Source organism: Homalodisca vitripennis, chromosome 2 (assembly GCF_021130785.1).
Source record: "Homalodisca vitripennis isolate AUS2020 chromosome 2, UT_GWSS_2.1, whole genome shotgun sequence".
NCBI lineage: Eukaryota > Metazoa > Arthropoda > Insecta > Hemiptera > Cicadellidae > Homalodisca > Homalodisca vitripennis.
Window position 1 is genome coordinate 163,204,922 of NC_060208.1, and position 24,333 is coordinate 163,229,254.

Genomic DNA, 24,333 nt, shown 5'->3' on the forward strand with positions numbered 1-24,333 from the left:
AGGTAGACATGGTAATCATTCAAAAATTCCAAAATGAAGTTTTAATTAAGTTGAATGAGCATATCGAATCATATCCAAAAAAAAAACCTCTCATTACTCATCCATCGAAGTAACTTACCTAGAGGCTGGCCTTACATGCAAAAATTATGCATGATATGTTCATTGAAAAACATCCTGATCTTAGCAAAACAATTAAATATGAATACTTCCTTAATTACTACAAAGAAAAATATGGATACCGATTCGGTAGGCCACAAGTTGATGTGTGTTCTACATGCGAAAATCTTAATACTAAAATTAAATCTACAAATCTGACTGATAGTGCAAAGAAAACATCTGCAGTGGAGTTAATGATCCATAAAAGGAGAGCATGTAAATTTTACAAAAAGATTGAAAGAGATCACTGAAATTTGCAAAAATAGGGATATGTTCATGCAGTGTGTTTTGATTTTATGCAAAACCTCCCTTTACCTTGCATGCCTGTGCAGGAGATGTTTTATCTCCGAAAATTATGGCATTATGTGTTTTGTGTCCACAGCTTAAGTGATGACAAGGCTACAATGTATACATACCATGAAGGAGTTGCAAAAAAAAGGTGTGCTAACGATGTGTGTTCCTTATTGAATGACTACATCAAAAACAGTGTTAATGAACAAGTAAAAACTCTTTATGTTATTTAGTGATGCATGCCCAGGGCAAAATCGTAACCAAACAATGGTTAGGTATTTTTTTTATCATTAACTCTTATGAAGCGGTTTCATGAAATTCAAGTTTTTTTCCCAACTAGAGGGCACAGTTTTTTACCTTGTGACCGGGATTTTTGGGGTCCATCAAGAGGGTAATTCGTCGCCATGACAGAGTTTATTCCCCTGAGCAATACAACAAAATGATACAAAGTGCAAAAAAACTGGAGCCTAAGTTCATAGTAAAAAGTGTTAAAAATCATGACATACTTGATTTTAACCAGTGGTGGCCTGAATATTTTCAAAAAAACCTGTCAAAGTGTAAGAACTAAGGAACCTTTCAAAGTCAGTACATACAGCCATCTTACTTTTTTCTGCAGCAAAAAGGGGATACGTGACTGCACGTCGATTCATTGATGGATTGAACAGTGATAGTATTTTCAAACTTTACAAAGGTGGTGAAGTTATCCTTCCAAAGTGAAAGAGCCTACCTATTGGAAAAGTTCCAATTAAGGTAGCTAAACTTAATGATGTAATCTAAAATAATACATTATGTGCCAGATCAATATAGACTTTTTTATGAGAACATATTGGAGTGGCCTTCAACTACTGATAACCAAGAAGAACGGTGTGATGACTAAAAATACCTACTGAAAATCCAAGCTAAAAGCAACATTTTACATTGTAACTCCTTTTTTTCTATAGTAATTATTGCAATTTCATATTTTGAGACAATTAAAACTCTATAAACTATGATTTGATAAAAGCTGAGGGTTTTAATAGTTTTTCCACCTTCTTCCTGTGTTGAGATAAAAAAGGAAAATATTCCATCAGTTTTATTTGTCTCTCAGGATAAAACTATTGGTTATATTTAAAAAAAGTATTTACACAAAATATTACCTTAAATGTAATAAACAAATTTGTAATTGTTCATTTTACTCTCTTAATAATGCTAATGAAGGTTGTTATGGAGTTTTTATTGTTTCCTGTAAAATTAGGGTTACTGGAATGTTTTCCTTTTTAATCTCACCGCTTCATATATTTATATATATATATATATATATATATATATATATATATATATATATATATATATATAATTCCATATATTTAATAGTCGAGCAGCATTTTTACTATGAATTATGCAATATTGAACCAAGTGATATTATTCTTAAAGTGGGCGTACAACGGTCTAAATTTTCAATTTAACTGAATTTAATGAAATTTTAATCGCAATTCACATTTAATATGAAAACTCCTAACTAATACCCAATATTTCGTATAATGCGTTGTTATGGTGAATGGGCAAAATTCAATTACAAATTTGTTTAGTGAAATACCAATTTTATAGTAAGAAATAAATTAAACCGACGGGAAATGATTATAGTACGAGTATAAAGGGCAGAAACTGTAAACGAGAATTAGTTTTTTACGTTGATGAGTTGTATTGCAACCATTAGATTAGAATTGGGGAATGCTAATTTTTAATTGTTATGGTTTCAATACAACTCATCAACTAATTTTCGTTTACAGCTTCTGTCCTTTATACTATAATCATCAATTTTTTATAGAAAGTTCCTAAAGATTTAAAACATAATACTAGACTTAGGTTCTTCTTGGTCCGTTCATCTGCAACAATTCTTTCGTTACAATCCTTTGGTACTCTGTTGTATCCGTTAGTTCTCAAATAAGTTCGTGCATCATGTTTGTTGCAAAATATGTTGGATTTGTGATGTGTAAATTTCAAGCGATTTCTTGTTTTTTTTCTGACTTAGGTGTTAGGTTTCAGCTTCTTGATATTTAACATACAACCTTTTCGTTGCCAACTTTGACTTGTGTATTCTTCGGGATGTCTGCTTGGGATTAATTATTTCTTTCATATAATCTTACTTAGTAGGATCCGATACCTGAAGAAGAAGGTACAAACTGAAAAATGTCGTGTTTCTATTGTAACATATAACGATGAAAATTTGCCGTAATTCTGTTATCTCTTAATATTTATAACAAATCTATTTAATTCATGAACTCTTCACTGCTCAGTATTAATTCTAATTACAGGTTATGACTATTCATAGTCTTCGAACAAGAAATTTGGTCACTAATGAGTTCTGAGATATGTTAACCAGAGAAAATAGAATTAAATATTTTTATAAAGTTATCGTTCATAACTTGAGGGGCCTCTGGTGGCAGTGCTTTACATTCACCGTCAAGTAAAAGTTTAATATGTGTAATAAAAACTGTACAACATAATATTTTTGCAATAATTAGTATTTCCGCTAAACTTTTGAACTTCTTACATTGTGCATACAATACTTACAACACTATCCGTTCTTGTTGAAACAAACATTTTGAGTTTTTATGTAGCCTGCATGCTCAACAGCATTTTTAATAACATCAAATAATTATTTAAAGTTACCTGGTTGCCGAATACACCGATAGAGCATGCCGAAGAAACTTCATTGGGGCCGAACCAGGTTGCAGCTAAGGGGGCTGGCACACTGAGCACAAAGATTTGCGATAGGGCGACCACCGATTGACCGAGAAATGTGACGTAGAATCGGTCTTGGCCCACGGATAGCACTTTGATCCAAGCTCCACCACAAGTTCCAAAAGCACCCAGGATGACGGCCACTCGGAGACCCTACGGACAATGTCAAGAGTGGAGAAACTTCGTAACATTTCATATTATTGGCTGCAAATCTGCCAATAATATTAAACAAAGAAGAAATCCCGTGAAGGTTTAAGTTACAGGTATAATTAAATGTCGTGTTTAATCTTTTATTTCTGAGTAAACATCTAAGAAATACTGAATAATTACAACTTAATTGAGACGTATAACAGACGTACATAACAGTACACTTTGGCAGCTGTTAAAATATATCTGAACAGCTTCTACAGTTAATCCAATGATTATTTCTTAAGCAAATTGAATTCGTAAAGAATTATTATATTCTATTTAAGAAGCTTTGGTTGCTCTAAAAACAACTAGTCAAGAGTTTACTTCTACACAGGACTTATATTGAATAATGACAGGTGTGACAGTGGTAATAAAAGCGCGAAACTACTGTAAATCCTTGAGTGTATTAATTTACATAGTGCTTTTGACGCATAACCATTAAAACAACGACATAGGGTTGTCAGACCTGTTCTTTTAGGAAGCTACAACAGTCAGGAGATTAGGGAAATTTTAAGTAATTAAGATTGTTATTTTCAATGACTGTGTAAATAAGTTGGGGGCGAACGAGACGTGCAATAATTGTTTTTACTACAGTTGCGTTACCTTCTTATTCTATGATTGTGAAAGAAACGTATAGTTGTAGTATGTCAAAATAAATATATCTATTAAAAATTGCACAAAAAAGATCAACCCAACAAATAAACTATGCGCATAGGCATATTTATTTTTGGACAAATTTGTTGGGGCTTCCAGCCACGCACCTTTTTTGCGAATCAGATGAAGGTCAATCCTAGGTGGGTATTCACGTCTATAAACTTTAAGATACTTTGATTGTTTTAAAGTTAGTATTACTAGTTTAATTCAATTACTTACAAAGACATATTATTGAACTGTAATAGCTGTAATATTTCCGATGATTCTGTCACTTCCGATAATCATACTCATGTAAAAAGATATGTTTCGTTGAAAAGTTGGATAAATTAAAGCTTTTACTAAAGTCCAAAGTGACGCTCGACAAGGGTACAGCCAGATAAACACTAGTAACGTCACGAGGTCCCTCTGTTTAGTTGTGATCCAAATGTCAGTCGAGGTCAGAGACTATCGCTCTGTGCCTTACTGAGCATTATCGGTATGTTTACCAAATATAGATCACACGTGGTTTGAATATAGTCAAGAAATGTAGGTTGCAGTGTCACGACAAACAGCACAATGTCAACTCACCAGTTTGTCGATGAGCCAAGAGGCGGGGAAGATGAAGGGGATGTAGGTGACCATATATATCATGGAGGTCCAGTCGATGTAGCTGTTGGGCACCTGGTAGTACTTCTGCACCACGTTGGCGATGATGGAGTACTCGATCCACTGCATGGAATTGGACATCGAGTAGAGCACGAACAGGGCAAGAACGAACCATCGCTTCTTGTAGGTCCGGCACTCTGTGGAGTCATGAGTCGGGATCATTTCAGAGTTAGGCAACACGCCGGCGTACAACGTCGTTTTCTCTGTTGAGATCATGTTTGAGATTCACATACGGAGTGCCTAAGTGGCAAGGAGGATTGTCACATCACTTTTTGTCAAAGGTGGTTAACGTATGATCTCACTATTTGAAGGAAAAGAGTTCCTTTTTAACTGTATAGTCTAAGAAGTTTGAAGCATTGCGTCTGGTATACGGACTTCTTTCTGTCTACCCAAATACACATTTTAAAAGATTAACAGGATAATGACGAATATTATGCCTACGGGCAGTTGTATTTTTATTACAACAAGTTAAACATGGTAAAATAATATGTACGTACAACAAAATCAAGTAATAAAAGTTAAAAACAACCAACTTAAGACAAAATATAGTGCCCGGAGAAGTCACTTCACAATTTATCACGATGCAGCCCGTGGCTATATCTCACGGTGGGTAGCCTACTGAGTAGCTCAAATGAGTTTCTCTTTGTTGCAAAATGCAGAAGTTATTTTCGTAGCTATTTTCCTTCTGCAACCATAAGGGGTCTTTAAGACTTTCTATTATAAAATATTTTATTTCTTTAAGGAATGTTTATATAAATTGTAAAGCATGTTCCTCAAAATTACTTTTTATGTTTATTATACTGCATTTCACCCTATTCAAATATAACATAATTATTGTCAGCGTTAAACCTGGCTCAGATTTCCTAAATTAAAATAAGTGTATTGTACCTACATGTAAACCAAAAAAGTTACACCAGTTTTGTAGGGTGACGAGCTTATTCAGTCTCATGATTGAATATTTTAAAGCAAATTTTTATTTTAGACGACAGAGATAAAAAGGAAATAAAGCATACTTGTTCTGACCAGTCAGTGTACCAGCATAGAGAAATAATATTCGAGCTACAACAAGCAACCAATAGATACACCGACGATAAATAGAATATTCGAATAAAATCACAATTAAATATCTGATTTGAGAACACAGTTCCATTCACTTTCCACATTTAATATTGTCCTCCTCCGTAGACTAATGGGTAAAGTCTCGGTTCTCTAATTGAGAGATCACGGGTTCAAATCCCGGAGAGGTCCAATCATGTAAAGACACGAAAAATGGTGCACTTATCTAATGGATAATCAGTGTATATCGAAGTCGGCATATATAACGCTGAGGCTTAAAAGAGAATAAAAGATTTAATATTGGCATAGAAAATGAATTTTGTCCCAAGCAATAAATACAAATAATATAGAATTTGACGAGTCAGTGTTTTTCTGAAGGTAATTATAATAATATGAAATTGAAGTTATGAAACTAACTTACGGAATTTATTTTATGAACGTATTACTTAGTATGGTCTGAGAATAATTTGTTAGTATACAATTCGTCTATCCAGTTACAGTATCATTAAAGTATTCGTTAAAATAATAATATAAACGCTAAGTGACACTTTTTCTAACCTACAAACTGAGTTTCCCTTGAATTTAGTTTGACCTAAGGATCCTGTAAGTACTGGATTGAATTTATAATTTTTGCACTTTTTATTTCCTTAAAAGTGTAATTTTAACATAGTTTTGACTGCAATTACAAACTGAGTTGCTTCCACGCTCGTTTATTTATTTTGTTTGTAATTTTGTGTGTCCTATATCGAAGTATATAATAATTACTAAATGCAATTTATGTCTATTTATAAAGGGTGATTTTTTTATTGGTGTGGTTTTTAAGTTGGCACCACTATTAAACACAACAATTAAATTTGAATAAAACAGCTGATCTTTGTTTATTATCTTATGTCATTTCGATATTTGTATTGTCTAGTGCGTATTATTGTATAGTAACCATGAACAGACTTACAAAAGAAGAGCGTTTGCGAATAGTGCAAATTTATTTTGAAAACCGCAGTTCAGTTCGGGCAACTTACCGAGCTCTTCGTCCGATTTACGGACCTCATAATCGTCCATCAGAGTCAGGTATTCGAGCTTTGGTTAATCGTTTTCGTAATACCCACACTCTTGTTGACAAGCATCGGCAGAGACGCCGCACAGTAAGGACCGAAGAGGCTGTTGATGCTGTTGCTCATAGTGTTGAAGAGGATCCAAGTGTGTCGATTCGTCATCGTGCGCAGCAATTAGCGATCTGCTACTCAACTCTATGGAATATTTTACGGAAGGATCTACGCCTATATCCATACAAGATTCAGTTGGTGCAAGAACTGAAACGATTAGACTATCGCAAGCGTCTTGATTTCGTTGAATGGGCTCAACATAAGATAACACGTGACCCAGCTTTCGCAGGCAAGATTTTTTTCAGTGATGAGGCTCATTTCTGGTTATGCGGCTTTGTCAACAAACAGAATTGTCGGATTTGGAGTGATGAAAACCCAAAAGAATTTGTTGGTATGCCCCTTCATCCACAAATACTTACCGTTTGGTGCGCCATTTGGGTAGGTGGTGTTATTAGCCCTTATTTTTTTAAAGACAATGCTGGCCAGACTGTTACGGTAAATGGTCAACGCTATCGGGCAATGTTACGGGACTTTTTATTTCCTCAGCTAAACGAACTTGAAGTGGATTTAGAAAATGTCTGGTTCCAACAAGACGGCGCGACTTGCCACACGGCAAACGACACAATTGGCCTCTTGGCAGAAACATTTGGTGAACGTATCATCTCATTTAGAGGTAGTGTCAACTGGCCCCCACGGTCGTGTGATATCACGCCAACAGACTACTTTCTGTGGGGATATGTTAAGTCTCAAGTATACGCTGACAAGCCACAAACTTTAAATGACTTGGAAGCTAACATTCGTCGAGTTATTGGCGGAATTCAACCACAGCTGCTGGAAAGAGTATTCGAAAATTGGACTTCTCGATTGGGCTTTCTACGCGAACGAAATGGAGCCCATATGAAAGAAATCATTTTTAAACGTTAATGTCATGACACTGTAGTTCAAATAAATGCATTTTTATGTCAATGCAGGCTGTTTTTCATTTTTTTATTTAGTTTTAAAATCCGCACCAATAAAAAATCACCTTTTTTACTAGTAGGCCTATGACATAGCCTAATCCATAAAATCACACAGGGTATGTTTTATAAGTTGATAACGGTACCTCATTTTTTGAAATCGCTCAAGAAATAAAAAAGTTATGGCATTTTTCTTAACCTAGTAACATATCACATTTACAAGTTTTTTTCTTGTTTCAAAAAACTACAGTAGCCTACAATTGTTTAGAACATTCAACAAAAATATCTCATATTAAACAAAAATATCTCACATTAAACAAAAGAGTTTTAAGCTGTCATTATTAAGAAATACGGAATAACTTAACAGAGCAACATTTATTTCAAAATATTAGGAAAAAATAAGGTACCGTTAGTTTTATAAATAAATTTATATTTTTTTTATATTCTAGTAAATTTTTTATACAGGAAGTAGTTTTTGAGAAATTCACCATCAAAGATTTTAACTAGCCGCCATTTTGAATTTTGTTGAGTAAAAAATTTTCAATTTTTTTAAAATTGACAATCTTTACTAGATTAGCATATGTTGAAAAGTTTAACTTTGTACCTTTAATGGTTGTTTAGAAAAAAAATTTAATGTAATAAACACAAACAGACGGACAGACGGAAAACGATACATTTTAGGACATACATTTATAGGAACTTTTTGGTTCGTTTTGACCTCAGGAACAACCTCCTAAAGTTTGTCGGTGTATTTCAGTTACACCCTGTATAAGGTATATTCAAAATCGAGTATCACGATATACGACAATGATTTATTCGTGGAAGATCTATTAATAATCACATTATCTTGATGTAATTTGACAAATGTATACAGGTTGTTTTATATAAAGTGTATTCAAAATCGATCACGATATACGACAATGATTTATTCGTATCAATACTCACACCATCTTAGTGTAATTTCACAAATTTATGCCTTTACGGTGGTTTTATATAAGGTGTATCCAAAATCGAGTATCAGGTTATATGACAAAATTTGTTAGTGGAAGATCTATTAATAAATCACATTATCTTAATGTAATGTCACAAATGTATACAGGTTGTTTTGTATAAGTAAGATGTATCAAGTCGCTGTATAAGAAGGGATTATCTTCGAATAGTGAACTAAACGGTTTTTCCCATAAAACTAACGCTCGAGAACAGTTTAAAAATATTCTCAAAAACTCACTATAGACTGAAATTTTGCACGTAACTTCATTTCTACATTAGCAACACCGAGTTCGATTACGAGTGTATGTCACTTCATTAGATTTGGCTAAGCATTAGTAAACATTTTTACTTTGGTCTTATATGTAACTATGATGGGTAAGTAAATTGAGTACAGTCACAATGACATTTTAACACTATCAGAATGAAATGAGCTGTTATAGACTTCAAATTGTGCACGCAATCTCAGTAAAGCTTCTTACGCAACACGAGGGTGACGAACCGCTGCCGTAATATTGTAAGTGAACAATCACGAATACGTAGTCTAACAATCCAGTAATCTTTATTGTATTAGAGTGAAAATTTGTGCTAATGTACACTGTTTTGAAGACATCTGTTAGCCAACACGTATTTTTGGTTGAAACACAACTTAATCAACCTTTTCGTTATAAAATTGAACTGAAAAAGTGAAGAATGTAAAATTTTGTCTGACACACCGTACGACTGTAGATGTGATATATTTTTATTTTCATATTCATTTTTACAATTACCTTAGGGTTATTTTGGAATTTGAAACAATAATATTACAGTGAAATCCTTTTTGGCTCCAAGTCCAAAATTTAAAAACACAAATCCTCATATTTCACTAATTTTAAATGCTAATATAAGACCATATACGTAACATAGTAGTCAAAGTACTTGCAAAATAAATAACTTTAAAATCTGAAATTGAATTTAAACTATTAAATTTGAATAAAACATACGTTTTAAGTGGCATTTTAACACGTTGTTCATTATAAAATAAAATAGTAACAGAGTTAATTTTTTTAGAATGCAGCTAAAATTGTTCAAACTAAAAATAAATGTTTAAATTTTAATATTGAACTTTTAGAATAATATTTGCATTATTCCAATCAAACATTGATTATTAAATTTTTACCACTGTAAGTAAATAATACATCTTTGTTTTTATGTAACTGTTTGAATATAAATAATTTGTTTTGTTAAAATCAGCTATTTATATAGTAACAATTTTGATTAGTTCAATTGAAATTGAATCCAGTTATACAAATCAATTTCTAAATTATTATTTAAGAAACGTGTTTTATTCGTATTAATTATGTAACAGGTGTTAAACTACTGTACTTCAGTTTTTCCAGCTGTAACAATATAAAACATTAATTTTAGAGCTAATTTTCAGTTTATCTGTTCCAAAATGGTAGCCAAACCTATATCACGCCCGACTACCAATACATTGCATTTAAAACATATGTAAACTGATCTAATTATCAAAAACATAATTAATTTGTATGATCGAAGAATAAGTTTACGTTTAATATAAGACAAGTATTTTTTAAATATTTTACGTACGGTAATAATAAAAACTTCGACAATACACATTTGTTTTTAAATTTGTACTTATTTTTACATTATTTCAAGTACGTCACTTTGAACTGAGAGACGTGGTATAGTTATTATATTTATTATATTATATTATATAGTTAAGTTATAGTTTCGCTTAGTACATATCTTAAACACGAGTAAATATTTTCGTATTGTCTCGAAGTAACAAAACATTAGCCTACTTGACATAACTTAGTAGTATTGCTACTTTTGAAAGTATGTACTAGTATTATGTTGCAGAAGGGAAAGAAAGTGTATTAAACTTTAGTAGGATACAACAAGGCAGACAAATTCCTGTGATATGGAATGTCTAAAAGTAATATCAAGAAAGGAATTCCGATCTCGTTTAGTCTGGCTCGTGGGAGCAAATAATTGTTTCCTTGTTCTGCGCCCAAGGAATTTCTTTCGTGCTTAAATTCTTCCACTATCGATGTGGTATTCCGCGCTTTGATTTAAAACGTTACCTTCACACTTAATTTAATAAAACCTAACTCTAATATTTTCTTTGAAATAAAGTATGCACATGAATCATCGAGTGAGTTTTTTGTTGAAAGATATATCAAAGATTAAAACAAATACCATTGCGTGTCTTCAATATTTAATTATGAAAAATGTAGTAAAGTATTATTAATCTACGTTGGTTTTAAATATTTATTTAAAAATAAAGAAGTACGGGTCACCAAAGGCCGATTTCTGGACCAGACCCGGTTCGCAATGCTTTCTCATGTTCTATCATCTGTTATTCTATTATATGTGAGCATTATTTCAAAATTTGTTACATACTTAAAGGCTAGTGCGAAACTTTTATTTTTTAGCGTCACAAAGATTTGAAACAAAGAATTTAAAGATGCAGGCGGCGGCTTACTTAGGGTGGTTCGGTGACAGGGGGGGGGCGGTCACTTGATACATATTGAGAAATATAATGAAATCACTAGAAAGGTTATACTTCAGCTAATTTCGTTATCCATAATTAAATTCAAATTTGATTTAAGAACTCAAATTTAAACAAATATTGATACATCGATGGTTCCTACCCCAGCTGAGGCCAGAACAAAACACGGGTGGACTCGCGCTCAAACTGTAATATTTAATTTTGGAAGCTACAATTTGGTAGTCGTAATTTGTACTTCTTAATTAAATTATCCACTCAGAACACCCTTCTTGTTGCAATAAAGATCTCTTTAGATACCATAGATATCTGCGGAGATAAAATTGGACATGTACAATAAAGCTATAGTGTAGCACGATCTCGACACACTAGCGGTCCGGGTCGGGCGCAGCATGTCTAGAATTCAGTGTTGGGACTGTCGCTTGATCTGCACTCTCACTTAAAGGTATAGGCAGTCAGCAATAAATAATGCATGATTTATAAATAAATACAAGTCTAATGAGAATAGATGCAAATCAATAATCACATCCATTACGCATAGCATCATACGATATTTTCAAAATCTAAAAATGATAGCTAATAACCGATTTCGTAAGGATTTACAAACAAATTGATTACACCTTTAATATTAACTTAGAACTCTCAATTTTTAGTATGTTGTTCTTAACAATACTATATAATAATATTTTTCCTGTCATTATTATTTGAATAATAAGTAATTAAAGTGGAGAAAGCTTAATTTTTAAACAGAAAACCGAGTTTTCGCCATACTCTTTTTATTAAAATCCACAAAACACAAATAATCATATATGATATTTTTCATCCACTCTAATACATGGGTGAATACTACTAAAACCGTTTTCCGAGCTAATATAGGTGTATATTTTAATGTGATAGACGTTTGAAGTGAGATGTTTATTGTATGAGAGAGGTCGCCGGGACCCGCCAGGTATCTTCTTCAGAAAAACAAACTATAGTTAGTTCACGTTATCCATTACAGCCATTAGATATGAATATAGTTTCATGTATGTTGCTAATTAGACTGTAGAGAACGAGGGCGAGATATAATAATGGCAGAATATTCTTTTTGTGTAATCAGTTACATTGAACTTTCTTTAAATCATAATATTAAAAACAGCTGATGTCGATCTAAATTCTCTTGAAATATCAGTTGATGGGTTTGGACTCCTTAACTAAAATTCTGCATATGCCGCCACTGGTTGGATTTATCATTTAAACTTATAAGATTTCTGATTAAACCATAGTATTAGGCTATACAGCTGTTCGATTGGCAGTTGTTAAAATTAAGTATACTCTTAAAACTCAAATACTTGAATTGAGCCCATTTCATCAAATATAAAAGAAAAGATTAATTAAGTGATTTTGTGACACATTGTGGCTAAAAAGCGTAATAATATGTGTCAATGTGGATTTCTTAGTGAAATTAATAACCTTAAAAATGGTTAGTCATAGTTTAGATTAGATTATATGTATTCTAGAGTCAGCCTTTATAGAAGTGAAAGATGGATTTGCAGTCAGACAATGTAAACAATCGATTTAAAACTAGCATTACAGTTTTAAATTGACAGTGCAAAGTTTTTTTACACGGACTATTTCTATCGTAAAGTCAATATATTTATTGTAAATTTAAACTTTATGACGAACATAAAAATAAAATCAACCTTGCAACAAACAAGCTTATGCCTAATTACATTTAAATACAAGTTCAGTCGCGACGTCAGAACGAATATGTAAAGGATTTTACGCAACAAATGTTGACACAAAACAGGTAACATTAGTGACAACTGCTTAGCTTCACTTGCCAATGATTTTTCCATTTGGCATGTACCCAGTGCAGGAAGTAGACATACGGTGTTTATAAACCGAAAATACTGAAGTAATCAGGAGTTTAGGTGAACATAAGAAATGACAGATTCACCGAGGAAAATGAGTGAAATTGTTGAAAGACCTGCGGCTAAAAGCATGTAGTCAATACTCGGGGTTTCTACAGACATGGATATTCAGCGTCCGTGCATTGTTCTCCCCCATTCACTCGCTACGAGCAGCTCGGCGTCTTATAATTTCTTCCCTTTTAGACTGTATTCAAGTTTTCTCTGAATGTTTAGTGATCATATCTACCACACTCATTGCACTTTAAAGAGAGAGAAATGTCATAATAAAAGTACGAATAGAAACCTGCATATTCTAAAGTTAACTGGACATTTGACTCGTAATAATGTTTAAGTCTAACCTCTGGATGTGTAGAGACTGTGTTACTGTACAAATCTCTGTACACATTTAATATATAATTAGAATTTTGCCCTTAACACTTGAAACATCGATATGGATATATTCCTAAATATGATATCGGTATGCACGTTCTATGCTAAGTGATAAATTCTAACTTGTTGAGGCCAAGGAGGCAGAACTCTTTAATCAAAATTGAGCAAGTATACGTTATAGAAAAACCTTTAATCGAGAAAATGTATGAAACAATATTTAGAAATAAGTATTGAGGAGCGAAGCTTATGGAATAGAGCTTTAGAACTAAAAATGTTTTTCATGTCTAATGGATGTATAGTTTTAATCAATACTCCCACTAACGAATGTCTATGGAACACATGTAAAACGAGGATTAGTTATTAAGAGCCATAAGGACCAATAACGGAGCAGAATTTCTGGATGTATTTAGACTGTATTACTACTGGCATGGGTTTCTATGAATGCGTGAGTTTTTACTAAAACTGCCGTGGCCACTTCATGGAACAATAGTCAATCTGAGGGATAAATGTTGAGTGTTTTGGTCCAGAGAGGAAGGAATTTTAGGACATAAATAAATTTTAGATAAACTGGTCAAGACGTGTTATATAGGCTACAAATTCTTAGCAAAGTACGAATGCCGGGCCGGGGACTGTTAGAAACATATTCATATATGTCGTACAGGTAGGTTAGTATCTAAGCTTCTAAATTCCTAGTGCACACAAGAACTTCTAAAGACCTATGAAGGCTCAATAAAAATAAGCGGGCTTTCCTGAAGGCCAAGTGGTATCTGAAAGGAGAGGCCTGGAAGGCTAAACAGTTTTATAAATTATTTGGTTTTTTTTTATTACATATAAAGTGTTTTACAAATATCTAGAAATAATAAAAATATATAAAAAACAGCAAACAAAATTATTTTGATAGAATTATAAATTGATACATTTTAATATATTTAAAATTTAATATACATATACATTTTAAATTTAGTTATTTATAGAAAGTAACAAAGTAAATGGGTTTCATAAATTCTTAATTGAGTAAATTGTTTATTCTGAATGTTTCTTGTTGCCTTCATGGTTACCTATAACAAAGATGTAAAGGTTTTATTCTTGCAATGAAGGAGGAGGAGCTCTTCTTATTGGAATATCAATTTTCTATTATTTTACAAAAGAAAACTCACAATTCTCCAATAATTTGTGTAACTCCAATTTTATTCTTGGTTTGTTTTATATATATATATATATATATATATATATATATATATATATATATATATATAAAAAACAGAAGCACATATATATATACACACACACACACACACACACACACACACACACACACACACACACACACACACACACACACATATATATATATATATATATATATATATATACCTTTTTATTAGATGGGTTTTCTTTGCTCTTACTTTAAATATACTTTTTTCAGTATAAGCAAACACACATCACCATCCAGTTCTGAGTTATGTTCAAAGGTTTAAATGTCTTCGCAAAGTTGGTTAAAGTAAATAGCCAAATTGAGTGCTTATTTAAGAGATAGCCAAGAAAGCGATTCAATAAAAACGTTTTATGAAATAAGGAGAGTTTGAGGACAAAGCAAAAAAACATTAATTTATCAAACACATATAGTTAAAGTTAAGAAAGTATTAAAAAAACTTAATCAAATTATAACACTGTATGACATATTTAAAAGTTTTCCAGGATGACGCGAAAGCACGAAATATAACCGCAGCTGGCAGACAAAGATTGCATCAGTTTGGATAATTAAGCCACACTTGTGTATGACTACGTTATAATATAACAACCAGACGACATTACTTTATTGGAAGATTTACACTGTCCAATTATCATGACAACATGGCGTGCAATAAACTCAAAATATTATGTCAGAAATCAAGCATCAGTGGGATAAATGGTGTAAATTCGATTAGGTTCTAACAGACGTAACAGCCAGACCAGACCACCATAGTAGCCATTGAGGCCGCGACCACTATGTACGCATATCAATAAAATCAAATTGTCGTTTTATGTCTATAAATGAAAGTATTTAACTTAAAACGTAAATTATTTATATAGCCGTTCTAAAATAAAATATAACATTATCACACTTGAACAAGACTATTCTCTTAACTCAATTATAATTCAATTACATTGACGTTGTATTAAAAGGCTACAACTTGATGACCATGACTAATTTAATAAACTTTGGTTTTATGATCTTACTTTTAATTGTTAAATGTGCATGTAAATATTAGACAAATGGAGCCAACTAAAAATGGAATAACAAAATAGTATAGGTGATTCTTACATGAATATCAGTTTTAACATAATACTGAATGTTAGTTATTAGTAAAACGATTTTCCTTGAAATTTTGTTGACGATATTTTTTCTCAGATAATTTATTTTTAGATTGAAACACTTGAAAGTGACCGTTAGACACAACTTATAGTAATATAACCGCCAGAAGAGATAAAGACGCTAAAAGTGACCAAATAGTTGGTTTGTATATTTGGCTGACGTTGATTTAACATTTATATGCGTGTCTGACAGTTGGTTTTAAGTGTATCAAGTCGAGAAAAAAATTGTCATTTTTTAACCCTTTTGATACCTTTCCATGTCGAGCTCCACGAAAACTAGCGTGGGTAATGATCGATTTCAATATATAGGGGGAAATTCCTCTAGAGATATCCAGAACAGCCAAGTTGTATGCTTATGCTAGTACAATGCAAATTGGAACTAGGCTCCTACACTATAACCAGAAACTAGATAAAATATGTCTTTACACACAAATTTTAGGAATTATGTTTATTTAATTTTCCTGCCTCATTCAACTTTCCTGCCTCATTCAACTTAATAACATGAATGAAGAGGTTACGACACACGCTCTTGCTAATTAAACATAAACTATTAACGTTAAAAATTGTAAAAGGCTCGAAGTAAAATATAGTTTAATATTAATATGAACGCCTTCCAGAGATAACATATACTTCAAAAATACATAAAGCTTATGCAGTAATAGATATTTATGCTAGATAATGGTGAAAGTCGATGGAATCGACATATCTGTGGATCTATTTAAGGACCATCTATTGTCTTACCAATCTCGATATAATTATTGAAAATTGATACTTATTATTATCGAATTATTATAAGTGAATTAATAGTGACAGAATGTGTAGTCTAAGTATTTAAAAAACGTATCACGTACATTCAAGTAACACGGACAATCGAGTATCACGTACAATCAAGCACACGTAAAGTCAAGTACACGTATCAAGCAAGTATCGCGAACAGTCTAGTATACGTACACACATTCAAGTATCACGAACAGTCTAATATACGTACAGTAAAGAATCACGAACAGTCTATAGTACACGTACGGTCAAGTATCACGAACAGTCAAGTGTTACGAACAGCCTATTACACGTACAGTCAAGTATCACGTACACTCAAGTGAGTTGGAGTGCTGTATAAAATGGTTTGCACGCTGCACTGCTAAGACGACCAAAATCATGACGAATAATTTTTCTTCATCAGAAATATAATGTAGACGCCAGTGACAATCAGGCACGTAACGATCATTTGCATCGAACGTCTCAATGCTCGAGTTTTGAGAGATGCTACTGTACAAGTACGGTCCAGTATGGATACATTTCGTTCGGGTTAGAACAGCGATTTCGCTTGGGGAAGTTAGTGGCTGCAGCCCAAGCGACAGTCACACAGCTGGTGAGCGGTGAGCGGTCCTTGACGGCAGGGCTGGCGTCCGACCGGAAGAACGTATGATGACGAATAGTTCAAGAAACCGCCACTATGCGGCGCTGCGATACCAGCTCCTGGTGATAGTACTCTCTCGTCAATTTGGTTGTGAAACGTTCATTATGAGTCGGCATACGATCGTTCGATTTTTCGTTGATTTGAGGACCGAATCAGCGGGTAACAATAAAACCAGCTGCTAAAAATAATTATTCTTCAGAAAAAGATTGTTATATAAATTTTCAAGTATAAAAATAATTACTAATACAAGATATTATAATATTTAATGTAATATAAATAGGCCCATACAACATTTAGTTGAAATTATATTTTTTTTTCTACGTCGGATGATCTTACACTTTTATTAGGTTTGTTTGACGCGTGTTGGCACTGTTGACTTGAAATGGGTGTTACTTATTTAATGCTATCTATATATTATGTTACCATTCGTAAAATTGAAAATTAATGTCTTAATACTATTGTAATACAATCATATCTGTGACTCGATTGGTTTAGTTATCTCTTTCAGTTCTCGTTTCTCACTATTAGGAGTTGACTTTCGTTTAAATTTTTACCAGGTTAATTAATTTAAGTTATTAAACATTGTTTAAATATATCCCTTACGTTGGTGATTAATAATATTAAAATGAAGACAGAGTAGTTTTCTGCATCCTCTGTGGAAACACGTTTTCACGAAATCATCTGCAACACTACCGATGACTAAATTAAATAAATATTAAGTGTGTGGTTAAATCTATGTTGAAATAGCACTTTTAATAGTTATGAAAAACTAATAGTAATTACAAAAAAAATGGTAAGGCAGTGAATAGTATGATACAATTATTACTTCACGCGTGATGGGAAAGAAAGGACACGTTATAAAACATATATGTCTAATAAATTATTGATCACTTTAAATATAGAAAGTAAAAACTGCATTTTCGAAGGAGTTTAGATTGTATGACTTCGTCATAAATTCTAGGAATTTACCAACAAAGTATTTTTTAGATGGTGCAAGATTGGACATTTTATCTAGAGCTCTGCAGTTTAAAACATTGCCATAGAGTTGTTCTAAGCGGTTTGGCTGCTAGTGGTGGAACTGCTTGTGGAGAGGGGTGAAGGGGGAGCCTAAATCAATGCAGTTTTGAGATCTGTTGAGCCGAACCAGCTTTACTAGTTGCTTGTTGCCGAGTAGGTAGCGTGTCAGTTTACCGCCCGGGGAACCGTGTTCCAATTCTGGTACTGGGATGCAATATTTACGTATACGCTGTCACATACTCATTTGAGGTTAGTCATGAGAATTTAACAAAGGATTCCAAACTAGATTAGTCAGATCACTTTCCACAAGTAACTGTCTGAGTCGTGATGCATGTTATCAATCGATTTCTATGTTGTCTCATCTGAAGTTAGTCATGGGAATTTCACAAAGGATTCCAGACTAGATTAGTCAGATCACTTTCTACAAGTACTGTATGCCTCGTGATATATGTGATAAATTGATTTCTATATTATCACATAATAATCTGAGGTTACCCTTAGGAATTTCACAAAGGATTCCAGACTAGATTAGTCAGATCACTTTCCACAAGTAACTGTCTGACTCGTGATGTATGTTATCAATCGATTTCTATGTTGTCTCATCTGAAGTTAGTCATGGGAATTTCACAAAGGATTCCAGACTAGATTAGTCAGATCACTTTCCACAAGTAACTGTCTTGAGTCGTGATGTATGTTATCAATCGATTTCTATGTTGTCTCATCTGAAGTTAGTCATGGGAATTTCACAAAGGATTCCAGACTAGATTAGTCAGATCACTTTCCACAAGTAACTGTCTGATTCGTGATGTATGTTATCAATCGATTTCTATGTTGGAATTTCACAAAGGATTCCAGACTAGATTAGTCAGATCACTTTCCACAAGTAACTGTCTGACTCGTGATGTATGTTATCAATCGATTTCTATGTTGTCTCATCTGAAGTTAGTCATGGGAATTTCACAAAGGATTCCAGACTAGATTAGTCAGATCACTTTCCACAAGTACTGTATGCCTCGTGATATATGTGATAAATCGATTTTTATGTTGTCATATAATCGTTTGAGGTTAGTCATGGGAGTCACAAAGGATTCAAGACTAGATTAGTCAGATCACTTTCCACAAGTAATGTTCGTCTCGTGATATATGTGATAAATTTATATCGTTCTTGCCTATTACAACATACTATCCATAAGACTGGTGTTTCGGTCAAAATTTCTTGCTTAAACATTAACTTCAAATTGGATTATCGTTCTACAATGATAAAAAATCTAAACAATTCTTTTCGATGACGAAAAATGAACCTTCCTTATAATAAGAAACGTGTCTTTGAAAACACACAATTCCAATGCCCACTAGAATGTATTGGGTGTAGTAACATTTGTAGGCCTAATTGGTATTTTATGTCTTATGTCATATGTTGCCAAGCCACGAGACAATGTGGTATTTTACATTTTCTATAATTATTAAACTCTTTAGCAATCTACAGACTAAAATTTAGAAACTCTGGGCAAATGTTCTTCAGGTTTACTGATTAAAAATATTAATGTTAGTTTAATGGTCAAACTATAACACGTTTGTTTAAAACTAAAACAACATTTGAAGGTGCCAAAAATCAAAATAAATTTATTACGTTTCAAATATACATGAAAATATCATGACATGCTAAGGAAAATTATAAAATAGGCCTTGGCAGCCTAATTCTGTTTATTGTCATCAAACTATTAAAATAATAAATAATATTCTTATGAAATTATGAACCAAAATTAAATACATTACAGTCAGCCAAATAATCATATTAACTGGTTCTAATAATCGTGTTTGTTAAATATTAAAATAATATTTTTACTAAATCCTTTTATTCTTTACATTAGTCTAAATCCAAAGCAAGTGTCAATTAGTTAGGTTTGTTTTCATAATAGAATTTTCATTATCAATAAAACTTTCTTGAGACATCTGAGAGTATGTCTTTTTCAGAAGACAAATCACTATAGTTCGAGGTTTTATGTAAGACAATGGGTTGTTTAACGACTATGCTCATCACTGTAATGCCGAGCGGGTAGAGATAACCGATTCAGCTGTATCGATTTTGTTTTTCATCTGTTCGTGTGTAACGCAGTTACGGTCACGTTATTGAATATTCATGAAATTTCCATGCAAGTTCCTTTTACATTAGACGACATACATGTAAATCCTCCTCTCATATAAGAACCTTTTTCAAAATAATGGTGGCGATTATAATTTAAAACCATTACAAATGTAATAGTTTAGTTTAATTTGTCCTATTGTGAGTGTTAACCGATCATACATTCTGATAAATATCCGATAATATTTTGTTATAAAGGTTAATGAATAACGTATAGAAACTATTTGGATTTCAAAAATATCATAAAAACCTTTTTTGTAGCCATTATTACGATTTACAATTACAAAAAAAAACTGTTTTTAAAAGCTCTCTTTAATACATTCGTAGAGTTGTAGTCCCTATTCTGAGAAGACTGTTACAAGGGCAAGAATCTTAACTTTTAATATGATCTTCCTGAAATATAATAATTATTGATATGTAAATAAGATTTTCTTCACAAAGCGATATTGTTTGTTGTGATTGCAAAACCTGTAATTGTTTGTATGCAGTGATAATTAGATTGTATTCTTTGTAATATTTAATTTAAATCTACTTTTTCATGAATTTTAGACATTGAAAAATGCATCTACTATATATATCACTTGTAAGACTTGGGTAAATCTTTACGACAGCATAACAACATTGTTATTGACCATGTAAGTTAGTGTTGTTTTGCTGTTAGGGGCAAATTGGTTACAGAGAGAAAAAATTAAAAATCAATTTAAAGTTTATACACATAAATATATAACAAAAATATCAAACACTTTGAGATAACCCCTAGTAGCTCAAAAATCACACAAAAACTGTTATAAACATTCAAAAAGAGGACAATAATAACTTTTCAAACGGATTCAGTAGATAACAATAGCAGCACACAATATCAATATTCAAGATAACACATCTGCGACATAACAAAGGTTATTAAGCTGCATCTACTGTATGTATAAAATAAACTCAGATAGTGTAAAAATTCCCAGTGTTAATTGTATTGCTGTTATATGAACAAACACAAATAGTCTTATTGTACGAATGGTGTTTGATATTTTAATTTTAGTACAGATTGTTGTTTATTACGAAGTCATTGTCTCGTATTAATGAATAATTGTACATGTTATATTGATTTAAGGCAGAAATATCTTTCGATTTCCTATAAAATAATCAATTAAGAGGTAATGTTAATATTAAAATTCTAGGTTACGGTTCAGATATTAACATAGCAGGGGAAGTAAATACAACCAGTGCTCTCCCAATTAAGTTACACTTGTATTTCAAATATTGACTTCCTCATCTTAAAGTGTTCTCTTTTTGATCTTTCTAAGATTTCATGTAAAAAAGTAAACGAGGTGCGCTGAACATTTATGAGAGGAAACTAGGAAATGGAATGTTTTAACTTTATGTACAGTTAGCGAGTTTTATTCCAATGTTGACTAAATATACAGTGTTCATATACACTTTAGTCCGGTTCATGCATATCACTCACGCACCTGTATTTGTGTGTGTGTGTGTGTGTGTGCATGTGTGTGTGTGAAGACATATGATAGTAAATTGAATATAATTTTTTTATTAAAACGCCGTTATTAGTGCTCTGCAAGCGCGAATATGGAACTTACTTATTTGGGAATTATGTCAAAATGCATATTTTTAAGCTCCACGTAGATTGTCTATTAAATTTAAATACACTTAAATTGGACATTGAAATTGAGTGGCAACAAAAGTCCTTAGCTTTTTGTGACGCTGGTGTATTAATGTAACCCGCACGAAAGTAGTCTGATACGGTGTTGCCATATCGCTACTGACTACCAGCTTCCCGCTATGTTGTGGTTATGGTCACATACTGGTTTAATTTACATGTCCTGTGCAAAGTAGGTAAATGAAATCAAACGTACGTATAGCCTATATTTCGTATCAACCGATGATATTGTTTATTGTAACAGAATGATGTTGAGATGAATCAAATCAGTAATTTCATACAATATGTAAAACTGGCAACAGAGTTAGAGGCGGTGTGTGGAGGGGGGGATTCACACGCACTAGCCACCATCGGAATATTTTCGTGCGTGCTACTCTAGTAATAATCTTAAACTCATTATACGTTATGGCAAAGAAGTCATATCAAGAAACAGCTGCCCCGACTTAATCATTTCTGAAGAATTGTGACGTTTTCAGGCAAGCAGTCGCAGATGTCTATTATATACTTGAGCTCGTGATTCAAAGTTTGTAGTCTGGTGAGTGGGCGTTAACAGAGGAGCAATAGCCAGAGCTAGGCCTAATAATAACTAGAACGTCGCAACGTCCATTCTCCAGCGATACCTTCCAAGTAGCAATGAAGCGTCTTCTGTCGTTACAGTGGCAATAGACGAGAATTCAGATGTCATGTAGCTGATGCGAGGCTTAAAATATGAGTCCCAAAAACTCTAGCGCCAATTCCATTGGCTATCAGAAATAAGCTTTTACGCTATTTATCTAAATTAACCCTAGTTATAAAGTAAAAGTAAATTTAATTTCTTAGCGTTTCCATAGTAATATTTTCTTCAGAGTTGATTTGAAATGAGAATACATCATTATCTCATCTAATTCTGGTTGGTGTACGGTTACAATACTAACTACTAATAGTAATTAATGGTTAGTACCGTGCAGGACTGAGTATAATACTTCGCAGTCGCATCTCTGCATGTAAAGGAGTGTTTGAAGTACTGTCTGTACACAATTCTCTGTATACTCGGATTGGACGAAGCTTCCAGCAAACCCTTTGTTCCATTTTACTACTGTCAACACAGAATGCATGGATTTCACAGACGACGGATAGCCTGTTACCTCCGCACTCCCAACAGAACGGTTTAATAGTTTTATATTTTCACTTACGAATTTATTTAAAATATTTTTAACGATGGGTGTTTTGAAAGGGGATCTGGATTTCGAACATTATGCATTACAAAGGTATAATACTAAATTTCGAAACTTTAATCTACTCACTTCTTCAGGTGTACAAGAAAATGAAGACATTACGTTATGCAACACAAATCAATATATGTAATATTAAATAACATCGCCAATATAAAACTTAACAGAAATGGGAGTTGAGGACAAATTTGTGTGGGAACAATTTAGTCAAAAGTATATGTTTTAACATATAACGATGGCTTATGTCCGAAATCCTTTTGTTAAAATTACATTAGTTTAAAATGCAACTGCAATGAAACAAAAATATTTATTTAGAAATCATAGATTTTTATTTGTTACTCACACAACAAAGAGATTGGGACGAAAAACTCAAAGACAGTCTGTTCAGCAAATGCTTTTAGTTTAATATTCATTAAAGCTGGAACCCAAATCGGAGTTATTTCTAGGGAAAACGGAGACTTTTATAAGGTTAGTGAACGTAAATTTGTAGGTTAGCTCGAATTAATCATACGAATATAATATATATGAACATACCTTTATGGACTTTGCTAAGTAGATGACGAGTAGGGCACATAATGGTAGAAGCAAGTTTTTGTATAATCAATGTAAAAAATATATTTATCCTTTTCTCAATGCTTTGACTTTTTTAATATCCTTTACTTATAATGCAATCTAAAAAGATGAAAAGGTCCATCTATCTCTGGATATCTTAGCAAAACAAGGGATCCATAAAACATGTATGTCTTTTGAATAAACAATACTGAAATTAAAGAGAAAACTTTCAAATAAGAAGAAAAGAGGAAAATGAAAAGTGAAGGGAATAAAGTGATTTTTCAGATCCTCCTGGATCTGAAGCTGTGTTAACATTTGGATAAACCAGCAATGATTTACTTTCATAAGCGGTTTCGTCTTCTTAATGTAAAAACTGTTCTAAATCTTAAATGTAATGATTTCTCAACATGTAAT

The 24,333-nt window shown here is 32.6% G+C and overlaps 1 protein-coding gene across 3 annotated transcripts in view; it reads right to left on the reverse strand.

Annotated features, from left to right (window-relative positions):
• LOC124354969 (uncharacterized MFS-type transporter C09D4.1) overlaps window positions 1–24,333 on the reverse strand; it is a 49,989-nt gene that overhangs the window by 21,231 nt on the left and 4,425 nt on the right. Inside the window, exons 2-3 of one of the 3 annotated variants that reach the window (XM_046805801.1) lie at window positions 4,582–5,040; window positions 3,100–3,324 (exon numbers count right to left, since the gene is read on the reverse strand). In XM_046805801.1, the coding sequence (XP_046661757.1) occupies window positions 3,100–3,324; window positions 4,582–4,875 (519 nt within the window). In that variant the 5' untranslated portion in view covers window positions 4,876–5,040. Of the gene's footprint in view, window positions 1–3,099; window positions 3,325–4,581; window positions 5,370–24,333 lie in introns of those variants that run through there. The other 2 variants (XM_046805803.1, XM_046805802.1) reach the window with 2 other exon arrangements.